Source organism: Daphnia pulex, chromosome 4 (genome assembly GCF_021134715.1).
Source record: "Daphnia pulex isolate KAP4 chromosome 4, ASM2113471v1".
Lineage (NCBI taxonomy): Eukaryota > Metazoa > Arthropoda > Branchiopoda > Diplostraca > Daphniidae > Daphnia > Daphnia pulex.
The window spans coordinates 2,803,366-2,822,079 of NC_060020.1; the positions used below are offsets into that span (position 1 = coordinate 2,803,366).

The following is an 18,714-nucleotide window of genomic DNA, read 5'->3' on the forward strand; positions in this document are numbered from 1 at the left end:
CTGAACGGATCAAAGAGGAAGGTTTTGAGCTCTCTCGTCTCTTACTTCTGCAATTCAATTTCCCCGCCACCGCCAAGGCCTTATACAATATTCTAAGAGAGAGATATAGACACCACCACGGATGGGGCACAGCACACACATAAGTGGTTATTTAGCCAGCGCCAGACATTTTTCAAGTGGAAAGAGATGCGAAGAGATGCGCGGATGCAGGCGACTGCGTTACACGTATGACGGATCGCCGTCGAAAAGCGCTCAAAGTGTCGTCTACTTCGTTTATAGAAAACTGCTGAATTAAATTGCCCCGCGATTATTGCATTATCTATATAGGCGATCTAAATGCACACAACAACCAAAAGTCTCTATACACCACCCAAAATATAGAGTATGTAATATAACGTTGTTATAATACGGCGCATCTTACAGCATCTTTGAAGTTTTGACTTCATATTTTATCCCTTTTCTCAAACTTTTTTGTTGTATAGCTTAGGGGTTTTCACGTCATATTGTGCGTTCCCCTGTTGCCACGTAGATACGACAACCAGACTCTTATTAGCCAGAATCTTTGCTACATAACTCTGTGACCTTTTTTCTTCTTGTTCGGGGATTTTATTTTATTTCTTGTTCTTTTCCACAGGAAAACGCCAGACTAGAGTGTATATAGAATCTACCGTGAACGCGTCTCAAAAGAATCAACGGCGTCCTGATTTTCTGGTGTGTTGCTGCACTGCGGCGCCAAACTTTCGTTATTTCTTTCATCTATACAGAGACCAAAAGGAGGTCGAAGAAGGAAAATCAAAGTTGGGTCTATAGATATATTAAATCTTTTATTTTCACTTTGATTTTTCGACGTTGCGCTACTGCTGTCTCAATCAACTTTTGTACTGGGGCGCATTAACTGACACGGAGCTTCTGTATAGCTGTTGTTATTCTTATGCGCTGATGGAACATGCACCGGCAATCTGCAGCAGGAAATGTATTCTGTCAAAAAACTTTTTTTTTTCCGCCCTCCAGACTTTTCTTTCAAATTTTGTTGAAAAAGTTTTCCCAGTATATTTAGTTTGGACTCAAAAGTAATAATGATGACCCGCATGTGTAGTAGATACAAGAGGTCTTCTAGAATATTCGTTGTGATATGCCAAGCCACGCAACCTTTTTATTTTTTTCCGAATCAGATCAAGTATGCCTCTGCTGCGTGCTCCTGCGCAAGAGTCTATTTATAGACATAGCGCTCTCACAAATAATGATCATCATCGCCTTTTGGCCAAAAATGAATAATGGATGACGAGAAAAAAACTACAACAAAAAACAAGTTCGGCTGACGTGCAGGTACAAGTCAACAACACAAAAGATGATTTTTCCTCATTGACTCTCACCAGCCAGCAGCGACGAGGATGCAAGTGTGTTTACACACAAGACGGGCTTTTGAATAAAGAAAGAAAAAAAAGGAAAAGAAAATAATAATAACCAAATCGGGGAGCCATATGTTCGGAACACACACTTGATGTCTAGCAAAGTCTAGGCAAATATTGCATTATATACGCTCTGAATGGTTCATCAATTTGAATTGGCGCCGTTTCGCCGGAAGCCGCTCGGCAACAATCCAAACACAATCACATCAAAGAAAGGAAATTTTCCAGAATGATGACGGCATCGCACGTATATATATAGTACCTGTACACAATATTTGACACACAACAAGGATAAGCGGGCAGACTCGTGCGCAGGTGGAAATGGTATATACTATATTAGATATATCCCCGTTCATTTCCTATCGTGTGACATTTCTCCGGTTATATGCAGTATTTGACTGGCCTCTGGCGAACAGAAGGTGTTTTCTGGCGGCAGCAATCCAATCATCGCAGATGGATAAGAAATAAAAACCTAAAAACGCGCTCCGGCGGCCAGTCAAGCCCAGCCTAGGAGCGATTCTCTGTTCCGTTTTTTTTTCTTTTGACATTGGATCTCCTTTACTTGCAACATATTCCGAAATTGCCACGTGTATCGGAATCAGACAGAACACAAACATTTATGTCACCGTCTAGAAGACAGGACGCACCTTGAAAATGTTGGCGAGATGACGGCGACTTGACGGAATTGGCTTCCTGTTTTGACGGAATTGCCCGCCATCTCGTAGTCGCACGTCTAACATATGTCTATATATGATATGTGGATGCAATCAAGATGACGGGCTAATGCGCTCTAATATTACCAGGTGTGACATTCTGGTCTACTACCTGCTCCGGATTCGATCCTTAATAATATTGGATACAACAATTCCGCACATAGTAGTATATCCGTTTAGTTGATAGTTGTTAAAAAAACAAGTCGCTGAAGAATCTAGCGCAACTCTTTTCGGAAATAGAACATTTCAATAAACAATGGACTGCGCTGGATATAGTTAGTTTTCTTCTCGTTACTTGAGTGCTGTATGAGAGTGGGCGGTCTATTTGTAAATACCATGGGCCAGGAATAACACCGTTTGGCCTCACTCTCTTTTGTCTATACATGTACGTATATCGCTGGAGTGAAGGAGGCCGGGCTTTGTTATGTTGTTTTTTCCAGCTCTGCCATTTGGCAGCTTTGGAGTTGTTTGACCCGGTGTCCAAAATTCCGTGCTGGCAAAATTCTGTGAAAATGCAATTTTTCATAGGACACGCAAGGGAGCCGCTATTTTGCTCTCCTTATTGTCTCAACAAAAGAGAAAGAAAAGGCCGGCGCGAGCGTCAGTCAACAGCGAGTTTACTCATTGTGACGTAACATTGGCAGCTGTTGTCTTTTCCATCCAATTTTCCACTTCAGCCACAACAAAACGCTTTTTATTCTCACTGCCCCGCTTCTGGCTGGTTTTTTTCTCATCGTACACACGTTTTAGACACTGTCTCGGCTGCTGGCATTCGTGGAAATCCGGCGGCACTACCCTACACCCAAGGTTATATTATTATACTTGCACAATAACTTCGTTTACCCAGAATCAAATTGAAGGTTAAACAAGAGCCTGGAATAACTGCGTATAGTGCGTTCTTATATTATACCTGAAGTGTACAACGTTATCGTCTGAACTGTATGATGCTTTTGATTCTTGATAATAAAAATGACTGGCTGCTTTTATTATTTGACTAAAAATAATAAAACGAATAACGGATCCCTTTTCACAATAAAAGTACTTTTGTCAGTTGTAGCGGTGCCAACTGGGAAATGTTTCAATGACATGTCTATAAGACTATGACCCGAAATTGACGCAATCTTCCGGTTGCTGCAGTGCTGGACGGCTCTTAATCAATTTCACCACACATCAGTCGTACTATACACGTTTGATTCAAATCCCTGTGATGTTACATGTCCCGCAGCGTAGCCAAAATACGAGTTAGTCACGTCTAACTCTAATTCAAAGCAACGACAACGGATGGGAATTTTCAAAGCCGTCTTGAATCGCACGAAACTACAAGACCGAACTTAACGGGCGTAACGTAAATATAGCAGCATCATATTCATTCCACAGCTGAGCATCATATACGCACAGCACAATGCTGCTCAAGTGATGGGACTTGGGGCAATTGGCATATACGGACCTCGAGTAATGGCTTCCGGCTGATAAAGAATGAGGAAAAATGGCTAAATTTTTGCTGGAACAGAAGATCACGTATTCCCTTTTTCCTTGGCCGGCATACTTGCAAGGCTCATGCCATTTTCAAGTGCCCATTTATTTCTACTTATGTGCGTTTCTTGTTCAACATACAAAGGAGAAGAGAAATGAAGTGTGCCCAACAGGGCGATCCAGCGACCGTCTTTCAGAACTTTTGTCATTTTAGATTCCAAACGACGGGAATAAATCGTTTCCACGGTCCATTTCGATGTGGAATAGACCTAATATTCGAGGCACATTAGACTTAATCGTTTTCCCCCTTTTATATTCATGGCGCTGACTTTTCAAAGACAAGATAATGGCAAAGACCTCTTTTAATAAACGAACCGACAAAATCATCTTCTACTTCAATGATTGTTCATTTGAGCTTGACAACTTAGAGAACTGTCATCCGATGGAAACATCATTTGTCAACAGAAGAAATCGAGTCTAAATTGTCGCGTCAGCTGAATCATTTCCGTTTCGATTACGTCAGCGGGAAATCAAAAATAAGAAAACAAGCAAACGTGAGAAGATCTAAAAGGGATATGACGTAGAAATGCTTTTCAGATTTTCAGAAAAGCGCGGCGCTGTTATCCCTTTATGGTTGAAGAAGCGTCCCATCACGTTCTCGTCGAAATGCACGAGTCCTCCCGACCGTAGTCGTTGGATCATATCCGCCAGCGCAGTTCTTCATTTCGCTCTTATTCCCACTTCGCTTTAGACGGGTTTAGATATGCCCCGAATGCTTGGCGTTTGTAGAGTTGCCACTTTGGGCATAGAAGGGTGTGCCGCACATCATCAGTATTCAGGGTTCGAAATGTTTCATTCAATATTGTTTCCCTCAAAAATGCGCACAAGCTGAACCAGACGAATGCAGTGCAGATGGGAAAGATGAAAAGGGACTCTCCAGTGGTTCTGACGAAGAAAGAAAAATCACACGGCGGAGCAGAGGGATAACCACCAGCTGGCGGTAAAAGTCCCGTATGGACTAGACCCATTCATTTAGTGATGAGACGGACGCATTCGCGGAACCGAGCCTAAGGACTCGCCATGCACTTCATCTTGTCGTAGGGCATCTTGGAATTCCATTGATCGCAGTGACCATCTGCTTGTTCATCCCGACCGCGCTATAATTTTCTGCGAATAGCGGAGATGTGTCGTACTGTCGTCCCTGGAAAAATGATAAGTAGCAAATCAAACGGGAGTATATACGTATACGTGAAAGTAGGAAATAGCCAAGTGGTTATCTGCATTTCCCCTTCCTTTGAAGTGTATAGACCACCGAGACCACGTAATAAAGTAATCGTGACCTCGGGTGTTGCGGGTATATACATTGCGGAACGTGAGGCGTTTGATAAATGAAAACGCCGGGCGATCTTCAGGATTCTTGATATAGTCTTGAAGCAATTTCCGCCTTCGGAATTACTGTTGACGGACGCCTTCGTCGTAGCTCATATATATAGACTCACCCGACTCTAAACCATATCCAATCAGCTTTGCCGAGAAGTTTCGTATTATAAATGTCATCGGCTCTGAACCTTTTTGATCTAACGCTGCCCTTTACATTGCACGAGATTCCGTGTTACGTATAGACAGTAATCTGATGAGAAAGAAGCTATAGTAGACTTTGCAACTTCTCGCACGTCTTCTATCTAATTATGTACGTATACATCGTCGTCCAACAGACTTCAGTGTAGAGGTGACGACGTTGAATGGAGTGATGATGGACGTTCGATCGATTTAGGAAAATATAGTGCGCTATAAATGGCAAGTCATCTCGAATGGATGCATCAATCTTGTTATTTTCTCCCCGTTTGGCCAAGAGATTATATTACGTCAATGGATATTTCCGTTTGGCAACATTTGCCAAAACCAACAGATTGGCTCCGTATAGCAACGATCCGTATGTGCTAGACTAGTAGACTGCATAGCATCGTTGCGGATGATCTTTTGCCAAGTTCCATCGCAATGGAAAACAAATAGACGGCCAAATGAAATAAATAAACTAACCTTCGTATATGTTGTGCTGTGTATACTGGAAACGAGAGTGAAATATGAGCTGGGTGTATGGCGATGCTATGTCAAATAATTACAAGAATTTCCTTATTTACGGAATTCTCTTCGCTTCCATCACTATAGCCTATCTATATAAGGACAACATATTTCTCTCTGATTGGAATTGTGTGCAACCAAGAGCAAAGAAAGAAGAGGAGCAACGTTATACGGGAGATGTCATTTTATATACCCTCTCCAACTCTCTTTATTTCTTTTAAATAAATTTGTCTAGTCTAGACCTCCGGGTACAGTCATCTTAGACTTTCTCTTCTTCACTCTTTTCTTGACAAAATACACGAGGGAGACATATAAAAATGGGTTCTGCTGAAGCCTATATTTATACGTTGTATACGTGTAATAGCTTTCATCTTAAGATCCAGTCTTATACGCCCCTCTCTTTGATGTCTGTCTTGCTGCCTTCGCCGCAGACCCAACAAGTTCACGTTCGCTAGTATTGACGAACATGCCACCGACTGCTGAGTTGAGGCCGCTCCGCCATTATTGATGGGCACACATACGCAATCGGTTGATCTCTCTCGTCGAGTTTGAGTCAGCATTCCATGGCATGTCATCAAAAAGAATAGAATTAAAGGAGCCTTTGACGCTAAAATGCGACAATTCCACGAGGCACGAGGGTTTTGGATTGGGAGGGCTGAAGGCGAGTTCAAAAAGAGTCCCTTCTTATTCTTTATTCACTCTTCTTATATTCGTACCTCGATCATACACGCTTGACCTTTGTCCATAGACAGTCTTTTTATTTTTCTTCGTTGACATTATTTTGATCAAGATTTCAGCTCCAGAAGAACAACGCTGGCTGATGTTCCTTTTCTTTGTCATCGATTATCGTTAAAGAAAGTCTTTCTCGAGTTCCTTTTGACGTCCAAATCCCCCTCGATCCTTCGTAGAAGTTCAGCTGGTAAAAAAATCTCATTTTTTTGGCATTTGAGAGAATCGGAGAAAAACGTTGGACCGAAGAAAACATTTTCGGATTACTTCCGTTGGATCTATGTAAGCGAGGTCGTGTTGTTCTCCGCCTAGAGGTTTACTTCCGCCCAGCAAGATATTCCGACATAGGTGCTCCCAAAAATCAAATGTCTTTGTTCACTCGGCTGGAAGACGAAGAGTAAATCGATAATCAGTAGTACCGTTAGATTTTGTGGCAAACCTCTACATGCCTGTCGAAGGGATGTCAAGTACCGCTTTGAACTTACGAGATATCCGATACATTGCTTTAAGTAGTTTCGTTACCTTTGGCATTGGACTTTTTAGTTCTATTCCAAAATGCTTATGATCCATATCTAGAAAATTGATTGGGCAGAAGTAAATGCTGTTTCAAGATGATGAGAATTTGATCTGGAACTCGGACCAGACCAAGCTACTTCGAAGAATGAAATATAAGAGTTAGGTAACGGACGATATCGGATTTGTAGTTCGAAGCTGATAGATAAATTGAGATGAGAGAACAATTATTATTTCCAAGGACAATTATTTCCAAGGATGGGATTTTCGTTTGCTTCACACGGGAAAATTACATTTGTGTTTTTCTTGTGACGTTGAAATTGCTTAAATTCGGTGAGTGATTTAAATGTATATTTTCTAGCGCTAGATGGCGTTATTTGCTGGCGAAAAAAGATTTGCTTGAGCAGACGACGCTCAAAGTTTTTTTAGGATTGACTGTTGAAGTTGTGGCTGTAGTTGAAGAACCAGAAAAGACATTGTTTAAAGTTAACGTAAAGGTATCAATAACATAATATTGACGAAAATAAAAGGTAAACACAATTATTAGTTGTTAGATGTTTGCTTATCTTGTTGTAACTTGTTTGTTCGCAAATGGTTAAAAGGTTGTTCCAGATGATTAAACTGAGTGTTATCATCTGGAAAACCGTTGGGTTTTTCCCGAATTTAATCGAAAGTTAGGGCAAATTTCTCAATTTCCGGTCCATCTTATAGTTAACTATAGTTATCTACTTACGATTGTTACATAGTCTTTGGTATTCTATTGCTTGCCTTGAGTCTGTTTGCCTAGGTGGGTTTTCGGTCTGGTTCGAAAACAGTAAAAAGTTTGCACTTGTGAGTATTGCTAAACATAAAAACAGCAAGCTTAGGTATTGCCATTATCTCAAATTCCTTTGGTAGCATTCCTACACGCAGGTGCTGCACACCTGGATGGACATGCAGGCTTTAGCTGGTTTCCCCCGGTATTCCTAAGCATTGGTAGTTATTGATCCATTTGTACCATATAGCTGGCTTGCAATACGTGTAGCAATCTCTTTCAACTTTCATGTGCCAGAGACCTTGGCATGTATAGTGTAGGTTATACCAGTAACCACCTCGTGAACGAACGTCTTTTCGACCACACCCTTTTTGCAGTAATTTAAATGGATAATGCATCCGCCAGTCCCTCTGGCAATGATAGGTTCGATTCACTTCCTTTTTAAAAATAGCTGTGCGCGCAAGTGTAAATGGGTACGAAAATTCTCGTCACGTGACTGGAAACAGTCAACGGGCAGTTTACTCCCGCAACGTCACGAGGATAATTTTAACCACATGGAAAGTCGCCATGAGGCACCAGCTGCGGCAACAATTTATGTTGAAAAAAAAAAGCTGTTACTTTCTCGTCGCACGATGTATCGAACGTTTCTTTGAAGCCTGGTTTTTTTTTTCTACCCCGACATCCGCCATGAATTAATTCGATTTTTCCTCTTTTTTTTTTCTTTTTCTTTTTCTTTTTTGACATTAGATCAAAAAACGATTGAACGAAAGGCAAAGGCGGAAGCTCCCGAATTCGACCGCGCTGCTGCTTTCATCCGGGAACACTCAGTACCCGGGTGTTGTGAGCCAACAAACTGGCGTCCGCCCCTCGGGCAGAGACGGGCAGCAGTGTTGCAAGAATTTCGGGACGGCCCGCCATATTGCCTCTTCGTGCGCCGGTGAGCGGTCGTACTGGAGACGAGGTCGTCGATCGAACAAGCACGTTGGATACGTTCAAGACCGGTAAGTTTTGTAAATGCAACGCTCCCTTGAAAGCCCTCCCCCCACCACCCCCACGCTCTTTCGTTCCAGCGCGCCAGCCCCAAACCAAACTCCCGGTCCATTTCCGAACAGTACTACATGTGGGTTAGATAATTGTACAAGATCGCGTGGAGCTTTCTATAATTCCCCTAAACTCCTGGAAGCCTTTCACTCACGCGGTGAAACGAAAGTGGAACCGTCGTGAAGCTGTAACGATATTCTGCGGCACGCCGGAGCATTAACAATAATAACCGATTGTACGTTGATGACGTACATTCAGTAACTCAAAATAATGGGAGGTAGATGCACGTGGGAGATGTGCGAATGTGAGAGAAAACTCCTAGAAACGGCTGCCTTGTTGACCTGCGAAATGAAATTGTCGTTGCGCGCTTTCTACGGCGCAATTTCGAGGGGATGACGAGGCTCTAGAGTTTGTTGCGGTTGACGATTTCTGGCTTCAGTCTTCACAGTTGGCACCGACTCTTAAGAATTTGTATTTCATTTATTTTTCGAGGGGGGGCTTTTCTTGGCTCCAGAGTTCTCGAAACTTTAGTTCGCGCAGGCGTCGGTCGAGTTTCTTTTTCTACTCAAAATAAAATCAACAGTCATTTGGCTTGGAATTCTTTGGCTTCACCCAATCATTCGTGTTCTAGCCGCAGTTTTTGACACCTCCCCATTCACTCCCACCGTTTGATGTTGTTTCCCTCTTTCTTTAGATCTGCTTAGTTCGGCCTACGCGCGACCCGAGGTCGAAAAAACCATCAGCCCAGTCGAAGAGAAAATCCCTCTGTACACGCTGCGTGGTGACTCGGCCGCTGCTTTAACTGGTAAAAAAAGAAAACTCGTCCACCTCGCTAGTTTTCTGTTTAGTTTGTTACATTTCCACGACTGCTTTTTTTTTAGTTTTTACGCCTGCAAAATTAGAAAAGGCCTTGTCCAGTCAACCTACCGTTATGTCCATGTCGATTGGCGGTCAGCAATCCGGCACGCCCTAATTGACTTGCATCAGCGGAATCGATAGTCCTTTAAAAAAAAATGGAGGAGGAAAAATAAGGAAAAGAAATAAGGTCCCATCTGTTTGGCATGCTTCAATTTAAAGAGCACACTGAACTGTCATAACCTGGTTGCGATACTAAACAAAAGAACAACAACACATTTGTGACAATTACGGCGTGTAATTTAAAAAAAAAAGAAAAAAAAGCCTTTGACATTTTTCTCATGGTGGGATTTGTTGACTTTGGAGGCGGAATTCGATTTCATGCGCGCCTTTTCATCGATTTTAAGTTTCATTTTTTTCCCACGCGAAACCTGATCCTCTTATAGTTCTCTCTCATCTCGGTAATCCATTATGAGCTTTTCAAATGGCATAAAGTCTCACGAACAACTTTCAAAACAGCCCGTGTGTTTTCATCTTTTCCCGTGCCTTTTCGTGATTCGAAAGCGGCGCTTTGTGTTTAACCCCTAAAGGAGGAATGACCGATTTTCATGTCTAGTTAATTTTTTTTTAAGGCTTGAAGGTGTTTTTGATGCTGGGTAATGGGGTTGGTTTGATCACTTTTATGTGCCACACGCTTCTTTTGTTTGTGACGCTGATGTTTTTGCTAGTACGAGTGGGCAGAATAGCCAACGCCGAGTGAATCACGATTGCGCTTTAATCGTGTCCGCGTCTGTTGTGTGTGTGTGTCCGACAGGTTACCAAAGTCAGAGCTGGTACATTCCTCCGCCTTCGCAAAGGATTCCTGCACCAACTGAAGATCTCCTCACGCCCGAGCAAACCAAGGAAACGTTGAATTATTTTCGTGAGTAAATAATGGCCAACTTTTATTAGGTTGTTTTTTTTTTTCGTTCTGTGTTGTTGATGTTGTTGTTTACTTTTTTGAGTTCTTGCTGCGATATTTGCCCGTTAATAGATTCCTACTGCGTCGTGTCACTTTAAGTGATAGTAGGGGGTGCACTGCGCAACCCAAACTGATTAGAGATAACCGGTTTGTCGTTAGTAACAGAAAACAACAAAGCTATTTACATGAGCATATCAAGGCGATGAACGTGTATGTGGTCACGTAGGCCCCTCGCTGGACAGGTGAGAGTCTTTGGCATTCAAAACTGATTTTGATGCCGGAAGGTGAAAGAGAATCCAGGTGAATGGTCCCAGGTAAAACGAGTAGGGTGGAAGTCACGTCTTCACCAAGACATTCTCTCTCCCCCCTTCGCACCTCCCCTATCAAATCGAGAAAATGAGGGAGGGATTGGGGTGGTGAAAGGCAGAGGGCAAAGAGGAAAGAAGAAGAAGAACAACATTTCTCCTGGAAATGGTTCCCAAGCGTCTCCTTGGTCCAAAGACACAAAGAGCCTTCCAAGAGGAGGGCGGAGAAATAACCTTGTGAGCGTGTACGTACTCGCAAGACGTTTCTGTTGCTGTTGGGATGACGGACTGGATGGATTCACGTGCCGAGACAGAAACGAAGCAGTCGGTGGTTTTCTCTGGGTCCTGGACTTTTCGGTCGATCAATCTGATTGTGTGATTTCTTGCCTCCCGTTTTCTCGTGAAGGGAAACCTCCTTCACGAAAGAGAGCCAGTGGTTTTTGTTGTTGTTGCCGTCGTTGTCTCGGTTGTTTTTTATACTAAGCCAAAAGGGAAGAGGTAGAAAAAGGAGAGAGACGAAGAAAAGAGACTCAGAGAAATGGGGAAAATTGGTAAGAAGAAGAATAAGAAAAACAATGGCCGCTTTGGCGGAACTAATTGCGTGCCGATACTGCCGACTGGCCGTGCGGCGCGTAGCGCGAGCGGCCCAGTACGTCCCGAGATCGCTTCCATCGAGCTCGCTTTCAAAGGGGCTTCGACTGTCCCCGCGTTTCTTGTTTTGAATTTGGCGGCCGGCCTCCGGTCGTCGCGAGTCTCCATCGTTTGTCGATGGTCTTGCAGTCGGGTCGGCGGAGCGATGTACGTCATCCACGCCGACGACGCATTGGACTCGCTCATCGCCGACGTGCACAGTCGAGGTGGGTTGTTGTTGTTTTTCCAAAGTTGTTGTTGTTGCTGCTGCATTTCGTGTCGTCGGGTTCAATCCGGAATTTATGTGGGTCATGTTCTCGCTTTGTTTTCTCCTGGATTTATCATCGATTTCGCAACTTGCTCAGTGTTCACGTGTTCGTTTTATCACCCACCTACTCCTCTGTGTTTATGTAATTAACTCTCTCTCTCTTTCTTGTTGATTGATCCACACAGTGCTATGCGGCGAGCGTGTCAGCCAAATGACGAAGACGTACAATGACGTCGAAGCGGTCACGCGCCTACTCGAAGAGGTAAAAAACAAAAAAAGTTTTCTTTCGTTTCTTCGTTTGTATTCCACAGATAGCTTCATTCAAGTCATTTCTAGACACCGACAAATTGGGAAATAACGTGTGCGGTATCGGCGATCAACCTTGTATACCGGTATGAACGGGGGAAAAAAATAAGTCGGGAGGGGCATTGAGATGAAGTCATCAAATTGCCTAGACGGAAAAAGTCGGCTCCTCTTCGTTGACCTCTGCCTTGGGAGAGGGGGCTAATTAAGAGTATAGAGAAGAGCGGACAAGACTTAAATGAATAACATCTAGAGCGTCAGTCACGCGGAGTAGATCGTGCCCGTTGTTGCCTGGCGTCGTAGTCTTCATTTGATTGGCCCCGGGGAGTGTGGTCGATTGGCGCCGTCGTTATCACGCTATTTTGGCAATCATATTTGGGTCTTCGTTTTACTACTTTTTACTATTCTTTCTTTACATTGACAAATCCCCGTGACAACAACAAATTCCCCCCGCGGGCGTCAGCGTGATATTTAAAAAAGTTGAAAACAATTGGGAGGACGAACCGATTGTTCAAACTTATTTCTGAGCTGGTCCCGAGCTGATCGTGTTTTTTTTCTTCTTTCCTTTCCTTAAATGGGCTTCCATTTGAGTTATATGAGGGTGGTGGTTAAACGAGTTCTACTTAATTCCCAGCGTTAGAAATTCACGTCCCTCTTTATTTTTTCCCGAGTCTTTTTTTAAATTTTATTTGTCTTAAAAAAAGCCTTAAGAATCGAAACAAAAAAGGCCAACTAACCACAAAACAATGGCTGCAACCGTACAAGTGGCAGAAAAACCCGTATGTCATTCGGCGGTTGGTCGTGGTGTCAGTGTTGGCAACTCCTTAGTTATGATGGGTGATTTGCTTGAGCAGAAGGAGAAGGATTTGGAGTTGGCGGCTCGGATTGGCCAAGGACTTTTGACGAGGAACAAGGCGCTAGAAGAGCGCTTGATTGCTGTCGAAGGAGAACTGCACAGTGCCCATGATACAGTCACCCAGTTACGGCACGATCTCCTCCTCAAGGGCGAACTTTTGCAGATATACTCCAACGATTTCGACGACAGCAGTCCGGAGGGCGGTAAATATAAACATTTCTTTTCCCGTTCTTCATGCAAATTGTTTTGTTTTGTTTTTTTTTGTTTTTGTCTTTATTTATGCCGACTAATCATTTATTATTCATGAAACCAAACAGTGCGGGCTTTTACAACTGACTTACTTCAACGCAAAGTCAAAGGGCTGGAAGATGACAACCGTAAGTTGCGGGCTGAAGCCTCCCAGCTGGCCAACGAGTCGTCAGAGACGGAACTGCGCGAAGAACAACTGCTGCACCAAGTCGTCGCTCAGCTAGGTACAGTTAAACGTCAGCAGGATCACTGTTGCTTTGCCGTCGTCGGCCTTTACGATTCCGCTGCCAGCCGCATTCCTGTGGCTGGGTAGTAGCTACAATTAAGCTTCGGCCGTTTATTTTATCTTTGTTGCCATTTTCCATTCGTTTCTTGTTCCCGCCACCGGAATATTTCGACGCGCCAGCTGAAGCCAATAACCACATCAAGAATCTGGATGAGGAGCTAGCCAACAAATACGATGAAGCGGGCAAACATCGCGAGGAGATCACCAGCTTGCTCGGTCAGCTGGTCAGCCAACGGCACAAAATTCGTGAGGTGAGACTGTCGACTAATAATGATTATTGATCTTGGGTGAGTCTTAACCCTTTTTTCTTTTGGTTTCCCAGCTGACGTTGGAGAACGAAGACTTGACGATGCAATTGCACGTGGTTCGAGATTGCCAGACTGAATTGGTGGCGGAGCTGTCAGAGTACAAAGACAAATACGCTGAGATCCTAGAACTTCTCCACGAGACCCAGGAGCAAGTGAAGGAGCAAAACAAACGGAGTCTTCCGACCTCTCGCGGTTTGGCTGGTGCATCTGCCCCACCCAGCAGGGCAACTTCCAACTTCCATCCGGATTCTTTAGCCTCGGAGCTGGAGCTCTCTTCCCTCGGCTCTGAGAGTTGGCCATCGGAAATTTCTACACCGCAAACCTATCCTCGGTAAGGCCTTTTCCATGCTCTGTAGGGAGGCACGTCACTTTCGTGTGTGAAAAAACGCCAGGCCTTGTTTACTTTGATTTTTTTATTTTTTCCTGTTATTGTTGTTGTTGTATTTGTTACTGGAACGCTTTTGGCTTTGCTTTCAAAGGTTCCAGTACCAGCGCGTTTTCGATACAGTCCGATGCGCATCACTAGCCGTGGAGTCCAGCATACCGCTGGCATCGACACCGACGACTGATGGTCCTCGACTCCAGACACCTCGGCTTGTGGTCAACACTTCCACCCCGATAGCCGAAATCAGCCCTTCGTTCCAGAAAGCCGAGTCGGTGTTGAAGAAGCTGACGGCATCGTCGGAAACAGACTATCCGTAATGATTTCCTCTGCTCACTACCATTGATTGATGTCCTACATTCTCTCTCGACGACCTCAAAGAACAAACGATATCTATGCCAACAGGGCCACTTCCAAGGTGGGCGTTCCAGGAACACCGGGAACAGTTGATTTGACACACGCTCTGCGTCGCCTGACTCCCAAGACTTCAGCCACTGCTCCGTCTCACGATGGGCACGGCTGGAGGACGCCGGACAGCATCATGTCGACGGGAAGCCGTTCTGGTCTCAGCAGCCTTAATTCCATTCATTACCCAGAAAAGCTCAAGGTATGGACGATTATGATAATATAACTAGTCGTGACAATGCTACATTATTGCAGTCGACATCATTCCATTCCGAGAATCCATTCGGCCTTCGTGCGTGCCTGATATCACGGTTCTGATGTTCTCGTGGCTTTTTGAATGCTAATTACATCCACCTGTGCATCTCGTACATTTCGTTGGTTTTTACGACGCTTCGTTCTCTATCTCTCTCTCTTTTTTTTTCGTACTTATCTTCTGCATTCCACAACCAGGAAAGAAAACACTAAATGGCAAATAGTGCGACGCAAATAACAAAAGGAGGGAGTGGGAGAATTGGGATAGGGTGGTGGAAGAAATTGTTCCGATCCGATAACTTTTCCCTGGACTGCGATACCCGCGCAACAATTTCTCTATTTTTTCTCTCTCTCTCTCTCTTTCCATCACGTTGTTTTATCACGGCTCCGACGCATTCGATCTAATCTAAGCAAACTGAACCAGATGCATTGTTTGGTAACGGACGGGTGAACACTCTTTGTTTTATAGACCAACATCTGTCGTGAGGTAGCCATCTCCGCACTGGGGAGGGGGAAATGTTTTTGACGTCCCCTAGATTATGTGCGCTGACACAATTTTTGAATGATTAGCTTGAATTCCTCTCACGGTCGATGACGTGTCATTATCTTCATTTGTTGTTTATTTCTCTTTTCTTTTATATTTGTTTGTAATAGATCATTAAACCGATGGAAGGTTCGATGACGTTGCATCATTGGTCCCGCTTGGCCACTCCACACCTGGGCACGCTGTTGGAAGAGAGGCCCGGGGTGACCACCCGTGAAACGGACTCGAAACATATGGCCGGTCATAACTACCCACGGGATTTACTAGGTAGGAAAAAAAAAAAAATTATGCCGCCAACCTAAAAATATTTATTGAAAAATTTATTACTTAATTAAGAAGGAGGAAAAATAATTGTGTTCTTTTTTTTTTGTTTGTTTCAATTTTCAAACAGAAATGTACAGTCTTTATGACGTTGAGGAAGACGAGGAAATGGAGATGTTGCCTGGTAAAAGTTTCAACTCATCCGCATCTGTTTACACGCTGACTAATTCGACGACGGCGATTCATCCCAACAGTTTGACTCACGTCACGTCTTCGTAAGCTTCGTGGCACTTACACGATGTCGCTTTACTCACAGATGATTGCAGTTTTTTGACGTTTTCCTTTTTTTTTTATCTTCTGTTCCAGGATACCAAGTGCTTACATGACTTCTTCGATCGATTATCCTAGTCTAGATCACTCAGTCAATTCTGTTGGGCCCACGCAAACTGGCAATCGATCAGATCCTGTCTCAACATTTTCTACGCAGCGAAGTCTAGCCGAAGCCTTACACGAAAGAGGAGTTGGCCATTCGATCACTGGGTGGAGCGGCTTGTCTACACCCTACAACAGTCCGGGCTGTCCGTCGCCAGATGGGTCATCCTCACGATTCTTTCACGAAACGTGGGGATTGCTCACGGAGGGAGCCAAAATGATAAGGCGAACCCTAACCGGCGAGGAAACGCCCATGCCCCCTCCCACTCCTCCCCAAGTTCCTCGCATTGCACGAAAAGAACTCGAGGTAATTGACGATGATATCCTGTTGCGATTAGACTAATGCATCACTAAACGTTTTCTGATTTCTTTCCAGATGCTCTCCCAAATGCATTTGTTGGACAAGTTGGAGAAACTTGGTCTGGATGACGTTAACCAATCGTCCACCTTTGTTTCTCCTACGACTTTGAGGGTCGCCTTAGAAAATTTGACATATGCAAACGGTGGCCATCTTGATGATATAGATGAGTCACTGACCGTAGAGTCCAACAGTCCCATGAGGAGAAATTTGTCAAATTCGAGCATGGAGGCCGTTTCCAGTCCCAAGTTGAGCCCAATGCATCGATCGTCAACGTCTTCATCCGTCGGTCTCAACATGATTTGTGATCTCGGCTCACCTCCTTCCAGCTTAACATCTCACCTCGATATCCGTGCCAAGTTCCAAGTCGTTTGACAGACGGGGAGAGAGCCGACAAGTGTTTCGTTTTCCCCTCGGCCAGCAATCATGACGAAATGCGAAAGTCGACAGCCGGATGTCTAAGTTTTGACACTCGGGGGAACATGTAATCGCGAGTAAAGGGGGGAGGAAACCGGGTTTCAGGTCTTGTAGAGAAAGAAAGAGAGAGAACCTCTCCTTGTTTTTATGAGTCGAGTTGGGAAACGAGGAAAAAGTTCCATTTAAAAAATGCGCAACAATCAGAGCTGTTGGTATTTGTAGTGGGTCACTTTACCATTTCCTTTTTAGTCATAATTATTTTGTGTTCTATTTGCACAAGAGGCAGTGAGAGAGAGAATCGATAGTGAAAGAGCCGCGTTTAATCAAATATCGGGGGGAGGGGGGAATGACGTCGATATCGGTGTTTGGTTACAAATGACGTGCCATCCATTTCGGGCGAGAGAGAAACAAAATTATAATAACCACTTCACTTCTTTTTAAATTACGTCAATCGCAACACTTAAAAAACAGTATACAAATTTGTCTCTTTTTTGTTTTTTTTCTTCTCCTTGTTGAACTCTGTGGGAAATTTGAGGAGATCCGTGGGTCTCGGCTGTGACCGTAGCCAAGGAGATGTGCTGAGAACATGAGAACTGGGCGGGGTAAGGGTGTCGTCTCGGCCGACGTTTAAAAGGGGGGCAATTTGGAAATTGCCCGAAAAGCAGCTCAAAAAAGGTCCTTAAAAACAAGTTTTGGTGCTCGGTTCATGTCGTTTACGTCATAACTGTCTAATTGAACGCCATTGCGTGTACTGCACGTTTCACCAAAAATTAACTAAAAATTCAATAAAAATGGAAAGAAAAAAAAAAGAAAGAAACGACAAATGGTTCAGTTGATGGATCCGGTCTGCCGGTCGGATTGCGCTCCCAATTTGTCGAGTGTCAACACCACCCGAGCTGCCGGAAGGAATGTTTCTGTGAGTTTTCTTTTTGTTTTCCTTTTATGTTCGTTTTTTTGGGTGCATGCCTCCCCCTTATCCCCCCAACTTGATTTTTACACCGCCGAATGAAATTGAACCGAGATTGCCAATCATCCTGTCATCGAATTCAAAAAGTACGTCGTTTCGTCATATTTTGTAGCGAGTGCTTATTTTCTACTTCATTGATATTTGGACGTTTATTGTCTTGTGAAATCGTGTTTCATTTCTCCCCCCCCCCCATTATTCTTTTTTTTGTGTGTGGTCAGATGCGTCTTCGTTGTAGATCTCGCTTCGTCGTGCTGCTATAATTTAAATCATGGGCGGGGCTATAAAACTGCTATTCTTATCAAATAGTAATTTAAATACCTTTTACCCCAAACTAATAATGATTGATTAATATCCCCATTGTACATACGGCACCCGAGCACAGGTTGATATATTTTTTACATTTCGTTCCCCCTCCCCATGTTTATTAACATACCGGTCTTATATGCGTTTGTGTTATGCTTTATACACCTCATATCCCTCCCCCACCCATTATTCGTCCTGCCATATTAAACAACAAATACAATGAAATTTTTTGCGATTTCTTAAAAACGAAACTCAAAGTCGTCCCGTGCGGGTGCGCACGTCCTTGGTGCAATTTTAATGGCCCGCGGAATTCAAAAAAGGAAAAAGAGGTAAAAAAGCAACAGCGAAAATTCCAGCCCAGCTGCGCGGTACGTATATAAATATCCGGATTTTGTTAAGAGAAAAATCTAAAAGCGGAACGACTCGTTACCTAAACTTCCGTGACGTCCCGTACACCATTCCCGCCATCTTCATTGAGAAAATTAAAAGGGAAATGGTATGCTAATAAAGAAAAAAAAAGGAAATTACGGGAGAAAAAAAAAAGACATCCAAACCGACTCGTGCAATCCTTTCGACTAATCAACTTATTACTGCCAAAACATTTTTGTGGTTTTTTTCATTTTAATTGGTTTCGGTCGTCATATTTTTAAAAAAGAAT

At 43.6% G+C, this 18,714-nt stretch overlaps 1 protein-coding gene across 7 annotated transcripts; it reads left to right on the forward strand.

Moving 5' to 3' along the window:
- The first annotated feature begins 7,327 nt into the window (after positions 1-7,327).
- Positions 7,328-18,302, forward strand: LOC124192917 (trafficking kinesin-binding protein milt-like). Of its 7 annotated transcripts, XM_046586492.1 has the most exons (16): positions 7,352-7,449; positions 8,421-8,674; positions 9,409-9,519; positions 9,596-9,759; positions 10,384-10,491; positions 11,919-11,995; positions 12,891-13,095; positions 13,210-13,365; positions 13,548-13,678; positions 13,750-14,066; positions 14,215-14,433; positions 14,523-14,724; positions 15,429-15,585; positions 15,710-15,854; positions 15,946-16,318; positions 16,388-18,302. In XM_046586492.1, exons 6-16 carry the CDS (start codon positions 11,945-11,947, stop codon positions 16,742-16,744), a joined length of 2,313 nt encoding a protein of 770 aa, XP_046442448.1. In that variant the 5' UTR covers positions 7,352-7,449; positions 8,421-8,674; positions 9,409-9,519; positions 9,596-9,759; positions 10,384-10,491; positions 11,919-11,944; the 3' UTR covers positions 16,745-18,302. The 7 variants fall into 7 exon arrangements, with proteins under 7 accessions (XP_046442447.1, XP_046442448.1, XP_046442445.1 ...); XM_046586491.1 differs by lacking the exon at positions 9,596-9,759 and having other exon boundaries at positions 7,328-7,449; XM_046586489.1 differs by lacking the exons at positions 9,596-9,759; positions 10,384-10,491.
- The last annotated feature ends 412 nt before the right edge of the window (positions 18,303-18,714 follow it).